The sequence below is a fragment of the Saccopteryx bilineata genome, chromosome 1 (assembly GCF_036850765.1).
Source record: "Saccopteryx bilineata isolate mSacBil1 chromosome 1, mSacBil1_pri_phased_curated, whole genome shotgun sequence".
Classification (NCBI taxonomy): Eukaryota; Metazoa; Chordata; class Mammalia; order Chiroptera; family Emballonuridae; genus Saccopteryx; species Saccopteryx bilineata.
In genome coordinates, this window is record NC_089490.1 from 46,830,576 (window position 1) to 46,839,485 (window position 8,910).

At 45.3% G+C, this 8,910-nt stretch overlaps 1 protein-coding gene across 1 annotated transcript; it reads right to left on the reverse strand.

The window, feature by feature from the left end:
• Window positions 1-420: 420 nt before the first annotated feature.
• EEF1A1 (eukaryotic translation elongation factor 1 alpha 1) lies at window positions 421-4,476 on the reverse strand. The gene is made up of 8 exons (XM_066253663.1): window positions 4,328-4,476; window positions 3,207-3,384; window positions 2,746-2,925; window positions 2,343-2,639; window positions 2,089-2,239; window positions 1,731-1,987; window positions 1,412-1,646; window positions 421-1,316 (listed from the first exon to the last, which is right to left on the reverse strand). The coding sequence occupies exons 2-8, from the start codon at window positions 3,348-3,350 to the stop codon at window positions 1,192-1,194; spliced, it is 1,389 nt and encodes a 462-aa protein (XP_066109760.1). The 5' UTR covers window positions 3,351-3,384; window positions 4,328-4,476; the 3' UTR covers window positions 421-1,191.
• Window positions 4,477-8,910: the final 4,434 nt, after the last annotated feature.

An 8,910-nucleotide genomic window follows, 5' to 3' on the forward strand; every position in this document is an offset into this window, starting at 1 on the left:
TGGACACTGTAAATGCCCTTTTCAAGTACTCTGAATAATCAACTATAAAAAATCCATAATTCACTAATGGCCATCACACCAAAGCAAACAAATTCATTGAACTTAATACTCAACTATTTTTTCCTTTGTAACCAATCATTGCATGCAAATTACCAGATTATCCTAGTAGTTAAAAAGCTGTTCACTTGCATCCTGTCCACCTGGCAAATTTTAGCAATTTTTCCTTACTGAACATTGTTTTAAATGCCACTGACTGAATCCCAACTCTCACCCCAAATAGTACCCCCTCTTCTCAGGCTAATTTGCCACTGCACCTCTTGAATCTGGGTTTAATCCCAATGTAGAAATGTCTTCTCCAACTTTGACTCTTTACACAAAAATTCCTACTGGTAACAAATTATTTAAAGTGACCAAACACACTCAACTTCCAGCATCATTTATTTTTCCTGGACTTGATACAATTAACTATAGCAAGACAGCACTCCATACTATTTGTCTCATTTTAGTTTGTTTTAACTACACCTCAGTATTTTGTAAACGTGAACTCACATTCCAGTGTAACTGGAAAACTAAAATTTTGACAGAATAAATGAAGTCAATATTGATTGATCTAACTACAGAATTTTAAACGTAACACATGAACTTTTAACAGAATTTGGCCTTCATAAAGTAGCTTACATATAAACAAGTTAACTCTGCTTATCTGTCCTATTTACTATTGTACTAACACCCAGTTTTTTATATAAAGATGATTCTCCTGACAGTGAAAATAAGTCACCACCCCAGAAAAACAGAATTATCCAATTCTAAAGTATCAGCACATGTTAACACTAGAAAAACTTTTTTGTAAATAGTGTAAGAGAAAGTTACAGTTTTGACCAAAGGAACACACAGGTTTCTCATTAAACTTTGTTTTAATGGGTCTCAAAATTCTGTGACAGGTTTTTGGTCAAGTTGTTTCCATTAAAAAGTATTGATTTTTAAAAACTAATAACTTAAAAACTGCCACACACACAAAAAAACCAAATGGTCCACAAAACATTCTCCTTTCCTTCTGAAGGTTTTACGATGCATTGTAATCATTAACCAGTCTTTTACTATTAAACTTAAATGGCCAATTGAGACAAATAGTTCTGAGACCGTTCTTCCACCACTGATTAAGACTGGGGTGGCAGGTATTGGGGATAATATTCATTTAGCCTTCTGAGCTTTCTGGGCAGACTTGGTGACTTTGCCAGCTCCAGCTGCCTTCTTATCCACCGCTTTGATGACACCCACAGCAACTGTCTGTCTCATGTCACGAACAGCAAAACGGCCTATTAAAACAAATTATTACCATTAGTTACACTTGGTACTCAAATACTTTTCATCCTAAATAAAATTTCTAGTTGCGTTAAATGACTACCCTTACCCAGAGGAGGATAGTCAGAGAAGCTCTCAACACACATAGGCTTGCCAGGAACCATGTCAACAATGGCAGCATCACCAGATTTCAAAAACTTTGGGCCATCTTCCAGCTTTTTGCCAGAACGGCGGTCAATCTTCTCCTTCAACTCAGCAAATTTGCAAGCAATATGAGCTGTGTGACAATCCAGCACAGGTGCATAGCCAGCACTGATTTGGCCTGGATGGTTCAGGATAATCACCTTGAAGAAAAGATTTGCATTTACTGAGTGTCAAAATACCATTAAATGGCTATGGGAGGAAGACCATGCTATTTAAAGTGTTACCTGAGCTGTGAAGCCAGCTGCTTCCATTGGAGGGTCATTTTTGCTGTCACCAGCCACATTGCCACGTCGAACATCTTTGACAGACACGTTCTTGACATTGAAGCCCACATTGTCCCCAGGAAGAGCTTCACTCAAAGCTTCATGGTGCATTTCAACAGACTTGACTTCAGTTGTAACATTGACTGGAGCGAAGGTGACCACCATGCCAGGTTTGAGAACACCTGTCTCCACTCGGCCCACAGGTACAGTACCAATACCTAAAATGTTTGGGGCATAGTCAAAACAGCTCTGAAGAAATTGCAGCCACCCCCCCCCCCATACCAGTTACATTCTAATATAGTAGTAATGTTCAACATACCACCAATTTTGTAGACATCCTGGAGGGGCAGGCGCAGGGGCTTGTCAGTTGGACGAGTTGGTGGCAGGATGCAATCCAGAGCTTCAAGCAGTGTGGTTCCGCTGGCACTGCCATCTTTACGGGTAACTTTCCATCCCTTGAACCAAGGCATCTAAAACACAAGATCGCCAGTTACTGAGACTGTCAACTACTGTTTACAATTTGCTCCCTCCCTTTCAGGGCTTTAAAACAACTGGTGTAAAAAAGTCACTTGCATTAGCACTTGGCTCCAGCATGTTGTCGCCATTCCAACCAGAAATTGGCACAAATGCTACTGTGTCAGGGTTGTAGCCAATTTTCTTAATGTAGGTGCTGACTTCTTTAACAATTTCCTCGTATCTCTTCTGGCTATAGGGAGGCTCAGTGGAATCCATTTTGTTAACACCAACAATCAGTTGTTTCACACCCAGTGTGTAAGCCAGAAGGGCATGCTCGCGGGTCTGCCCATTTTTGGAGATACCTGCTTCAAATTCACCAACACCAGCAGCAACAATCAGGACAGCACAGTCCGCCTTTAAAAGAAAACAAGGCCATACGCTATTAAGTGAAAACTCTTCAGTAGAATGAGCGCAATGCACAAGACATCTCCAGAGTAGTTTTAAAAAAAGAACTACAAACCTGAGATGTGCCTGTAATCATGTTTTTGATAAAGTCTCTGTGTCCTGGGGCATCAATGATGGTCACATAATACTTGCTGGTCTCAAATTTCCACAGGGAGATATCAATGGTGATACCACGCTCACGTTCAGCCTTCAGTTTATCCAAGACCCAGGCATACTTGAAGGAGCCCTTTCCCATCTGTAAGAATTAAGGACGGCTACTTATTAACTAAAGCAAGATCAAACTTGAAATTCCTTATCTCCCTCGCACTTGATTCCAGTCTAAAACTGCTAAACCGAAGTGGCTTTATCTTATTCTCAGAAGAGGATTAGAAAGCAAAGTCAAAGCAAATATTGGCTAGTTTATACTTCAATCACTATTACCTGCAGGTAGAGTAGTAGATAGGTGACTATTTTTTGGGACAATTACCATTTAATGAACTTGCTAACAGACTTTACTATCTACGTTAATGTACCTACCTCGGCAGCCTCCTTTTCGAATTTCTCGATGGTTCTTTTGTCGATCCCACCACATTTGTAGATCAGATGGCCAGTAGTGGTCGACTTGCCGGAATCTACGTGTCCAATGACTACGATGTTAATATGAGTCTTTTCCTTTCCCATTTTGGCCTTGACTTAGTGGTGGTTCTCACGACACCTAAATTAAGGGAGAAAAAAAAAAACCTTTAAGCCACCGGCCCACAGGCTTGAAAGTAAGCCAAGATCAAAACTCAAAGGGCAAATTCCAAGGAAAGTCTAACCAATGCCAACCGGCCCAACTTTCGTCTCCACCCACCAAGTGTGCGGAAACTCCGTCGCTGTCCCCTCCCCCAACCCAAGCAGCTCTGTTCCAAAGGCCGCGAGTAGAAATCGAGGTGCCAGGACGGCGCCCGGCAAGGGTCATGGGAAGCAGCGGCCCGGAGGGAAAGGCCCTCTTCCTTTGTGCGGGTGACTCACCCGCCTGCCCGCCCGCCCGCTCCGGGCCGCCGCGTCCTCCATTTTGAGCTCCCTGCTCAGGGCCGGCGAGCGGCCATCTTTCCGCGCACGCAACTGGTGCCGAGCGGGGCGGGCCGGCCTCGCTGTCGGGGTGGGGCGGCCCGGCAGCAGAGCCGCCCGGAACTCGCCCCGTGCGACCCGAGGGCCGCTGCCTGCGGGCCTCGCCTCGCCGGACCCGGACATGTGCGTCCGGCCGAGGGCCCAATCTTCGCGGCGGCCCCGCACCCCCGGCACCCGACGAGCTTAAACAGTCCACCCTGCCAGACCCCGCCAACCCGGGCCAAACTGTCTCGACAGGAGAAAACCATAGGTGCTTTTACTGAAAAACCCACATGGCCGGAGACCTTAGGATAACGGGGCAGCAGAGGAGGCGCGGCGGGATTCGCACGCGGCTGGTAGGCGCGCAAACCAGGCCTCAACTCGAGCACGAGGCTTAGGGGCGCCTGAAAAAAAGGGGAAGGCCTCGAACTCTCCCACCCACCTCCGACCCAAAATTCGGGGTCAAGAACAGCGACAAGTGGTTCAGAGGCAAGGCAGTAAGGAAAGGCACGAGGGGGTCAAGCCACAGGGAAGCCGGGCCCGCGGAAGCCACGCCCGGCACTCACCTGTGTTCTGGCGGCAAACCCGTTGCAAAAAAGAACGGTGAGGAGGGCTACCGCACTTATATATGACTCTCCCCCACCCTCGGGGAAAAGGGCGGAGCCAGCATACGACACAATTTTCCCAGTTTACCCCGCGCCACCACACCACGCACCCTTTCAATCGCCGTCCCCTCCCCCCACCGTTCAGGGACCGTGGGCGATGTGCGGTCAGCCTACTGAAGAGCACACGTCGCCTCGCGCATGCTCCTCTCGACCCCGATGATGACGGGGGCGACGGGTGGGGGGCGGGGACAAGAGATTCCTCGATTATAGGTTAGTGAGAGTTTACCGACGGTCCCTGGGATTCCCCCAGGCAAGAGCGAGTCCGGCTTTTGTATGAACTACTCTCAGCAGCAGCTGGAGGTGGGGGTGGGGGTGGGGGTGGGACGGCGTGGAGGCGGGACGCTCGGAACCTTCCCTCTAAGGTTCCTGGCTTTAACTGCAAAGACGATGTCGAGATTGGAGTATCTCTTCACGCATCCCAATTACCTTCCGTGCTCAGCTTTGTCCTCTCGCCGGTTCGGAACAAACCCCTTAAACTGCTTCCTCCGCTGGTCTCGCAGCCACAGGAGGCTGGCTCCTCCCATGCCTTTGCCCTCGGCGCCCCTCCGAGCTGAAGACGAGTACAAGGCTGGGACCCGGGCGGCGGACCTCGAGGATCGCGAGTAGTCGGCTCCGTGACTGTAAATCCGACGAAGATATTCCGGGGCTGCCCACTTGCCTTGTTCCAGTCAAAGCCAGCTGCTTTTATCCAAGTCTGTATTATGCATTCACCCCATAGTGCCTCACACGTCCAGTTTTCCAGTTTAGAATAGACTTCAACCGTACAGTTTGATTTACTTCTAACTTAGTTTTATTACATTAAAGAGACCCGGGGTGTGTGTCATTATCTTGTGGTACATTTTTTCCCTCCAATTGTACGCTCATTTAATTACAAACATGAAAAACCTAAAAAAGAATTTTCAAATTCAGTCTTTCCACATGATCTCATGTAGAGACAGCATCAAGCAAGGTTATCCACCCAGTGTGAAATCACTGCTTTTCTAAAAGTGCCTATGCCATTTAAATAAATGGCTTGATTTTTTTGTTGTCCTATTGGTTGTTACTGAATATTAGCATAAATCTAGGGCGAGACTGGAGGAGGCCCTTTTGGCTGCCAATCAGGGCAGATTCCTTGGAAGAAACCTCCCCCCCCCCCCCAAAAAAAAACTTGTTTATTGATTTTAGAGAAGGGAGGGAAGAGAGAGAGAAACATTGATTTGTTGTTCCAGTTATTTTCACATCCATTGGTTGACTCTTGTATATGCTCTAATAGGGGATCAAACCGTAACTTTGGTGTATCAGGGCAATAGGAAAGAACCTCTTATTTTATATTTTAAAAGAGAACTTCTTTCTTTAATCGGGTAACCACTAGATCATTATGTTTTCTTCCACGTGTAGAACATTTCTACATCTCCAGCCAACCCATTATAACAAATATTTGAGAACCTACTGTGTCCAATGCTAAGCAAAGCTCTGTGGCTTGTAGATACAAAAGAAACAGTTCTTTTGAAGAGGAACCACAATCAAATTGGAAGAGGAAAAGTTGGTTAGTAGTTAAAGGCAAATGTTCGCTAAGGCTAACTTTAACATTGTAGAATATATTGTAGTTATAGTTCTAGTTTTCAGTTATTCTCACAATCTAAATGCTTTTCTTTTTTCTTTTTAATGAAAAATGTCTTCTGAAACAGCCTTCCTATATTCTCGTTTTACCACTTTGTAGACAGATATAATCTTCTAAAAATCAGGTTTTTCAGTTTCTTCATTACGTTTTCTAGCCTTCTCAGTTTAACTTTGAGATAGTTTTCATGAAAAACCAGACCATATAAAAGTTTCCCTATAACTTGTCTTTTTCTAGCAACAAAATTCTTTTCTATAATGTTTGTTTTTCTAGCTTCTCTCCTTTCGCAAATTATTTTTTCTCGTTGCATTTTCTTAGTAACATACTGAGCTCCACTGAGCGGGTGTTCTTGTGAATGTCGCGATAATGGCCCAGACTTAGTGGGGGACAAACAGGGCGGGGACCTTGAGCCATTTGGTGAGTTAAGTTCAGACACTGGCCACAAGCCTTATCTGGGGCGGAGCTCGCTCTCTTGCTCCCTATCCAGGCTGGAGTCGGACGGGAACGGGGGTCACGGAAAAGCCCCGCGCTGGTCGGGCCGCACCAGGTTCCTAGGAAGGCGGGCTGGGGTGGCGAGGCGAGCGCAAGGCGGTCCTTCCCTCGCGCCTGCTCCCCCAGCCGTGGGGCCCGCGATTCCCGTGCGTTCCCACACCTGTAGGCGGGCCGGGACCTGCGGCAGAGAGCCGGACAGCTCAGGCTCTCTAGCTCAGGTTTCCAGAAGTCCTAGGTCGCCCGGGTCCGCCCCCGGACACGCCCCCACATTGAGGTCACTTTCTTTGGTGCTCCTACTGCGGAAGGAAGCGCTGGGGAGGAGGCAGAAAACCCCACGTGGCTCAGGGTGGAGGTCCGTTTTTGTCCCTGTGGCTTGGGTTCTAAAAGATTGAACCAAATATTACTTTTAAAGCTCTTTTCTCTAAACCCTGTGTTTCGAACATAATCCTAGCTCATTTTTCCCCACGACTTGATAGTAGATACAGTATACCTTTTACTAACTTAATGTTAAAATGGTAAGCAGTAACATTGTTGAGATTTGTAATGTGTTTTGGGGTTATAATCTAAGGTCGTATTTTGCTTACCGTTTTACTTCAAGTTGCTCATACTAGAGTAGCAAACTGTTAAAATACATAGTAGTAAACATCTGCACGACCCCCTCCCCCTTTGAAAGGATTTTAGTTATTACTTAGTAGAAGGGTGAACAGTAGTAGTTCTTTGATATCTATAATTGTGATTCACCAAGCATCTTTCAGTATTGGCTAATCACTCTATTGGGCCTAATTTAAAGGAACATTAAGTAATTACATTTTGCTGTGGTTTGCCACGTTTTCATCTTGCCTGTGCCAATTAAAAATTATTTTTAAAGGGCATTTTAGAATATGATTAAGCCAAGAAATATTTGGCTTGAGAATCCGAGTAAAATGGTATCAGTGTGCCAGGCACTGTTCTAATATTTGCAGTATTTACTGTAACCCCACCAACCCTCGTTTTGCAGATGGAGAACCTGTAAAGCAACTTCTAGTTTATGCATAATGAGCAAATGCACACATTTTTTAAGTTTCACCTTTTTTTTTTTTGCACAAAATGGTAAAATACAATATATCACCTTGCTTTTGGCACTCAGTACTTATTTTCTTGTGAGTACATTAGGGCCCAGCAGGGCAGCTTTGGAACCTAGGAATCTGACCAAAGAGCTAGCCCTTTTTCTAGAAGATCTAAGGAATAGCATTGAAGTCAGGAAACCAGGAATTCAGTCCTTCCTCTGTTGCGTATAGAGCTGTTATAGCCAGTAGTTCTCGGTTTCTCAGTGCATCTGTAACTGGGCTGTTCGTGATTTAACCTTAGCATCCACCTCACAATTCTAATATGCAATGGCATGAAACCATGTGGAGTCAGTCAATTAGCTAATTAAAACCGCGTTTCTATAAGCTTTTTGGAAAACATCTGCCCGCAGTCAGTTTGCCTTGTGACATTAGCATGACATAGTAGAGAAAATAATGGTATCTTTTTATTTCTAAGAGTTTTGAAATAGGTAATTGTAATGCCAGTGGCTGAGGCCAGACAGGTTCTCACTGGATTCAGGCAGCAGGTAGAGAAACTGTGGAGCCAGCAGGTGTTGGGCCATTACCGTTTAAAAGAGTCTCGCAATGGTGGATGAACAAATAGGCGGGGGACCCAAGAGCCCCCCACAGTGGCAGGCAGGCAATCTGGCATCCATCATCAGCTGGGAGGGCAATTACCCACAGCCTTACAAAACTATACACGTGTGGCGCTGCCACGTGCTCACGTACTGATCAGGCAAAGTACAAGCGAGCAAACTTAATACAGTTGTTTCCCAACACTAATATATGTACATAATAAAAAAATAGGCTGACCATGCGGTGGCGCAATGGATAGAGCATCGGACTGGGACGCCGAAGACCCAGGTTTGAGACCCCAAGGTCGCCAGCTTAAGCTGAGGCTCATCTGGTTTGAGCAAAGCTCACCAGCTTGGACCTAAGGTCTCTGGCTCGAGCAAGGGGTTACTCGGTTTGCTGAAGGCCCGTGGTCAAGGCACATATGAAAAAGCAATCAATGAACAACTAAGGTGTCGCAACGAAAAACTGATGATTAATGCTTCTCATCTCTCTCCGTTCCTGTCTGTCTGTCCCTATCTATCCCTCTCTCTGTCTCTGTAAAAAAATAAGTAAATAAAAATTTAAAAAAATGTACACAGGTATACAGTGAAATGTTATTCTCCTTTTACGGGTTTAGAGACAGTCTGAAGAATGTGCAAGGAAGTTTAAGGAAACTGAAGGCATTTCTATTACTGCTTTCATGATTCCAAAGCCAGTCCCTATCAAGACAGATACCCTCTCATTTGATAACCTTCCCTCATTATTTTTTGTGAATA

What these genes read in the sequence shown, in the direction of transcription:
- EEF1A1 (XM_066253663.1), bottom strand. Translation starts at nt 3,350, where the DNA reads ATGGGAAAGGAAAAGACTCATATTAACATCGTAGTCATTGGACACGTA. An exon ending in TCGAAAAGGAGGCTGCCGAG is followed by an intron (nt 2,926 to 3,206) that starts GTAGGTACATTA and finishes TAATTCTTACAG; the next exon opens with ATGGGAAAGGGCTCCTTCAA. An exon ending in TGATTACAGGCACATCTCAG is followed by an intron (nt 2,640 to 2,745) that starts GTTTGTAGTTCT and finishes TTTCTTTTAAAG; the next exon opens with GCGGACTGTGCTGTCCTGAT.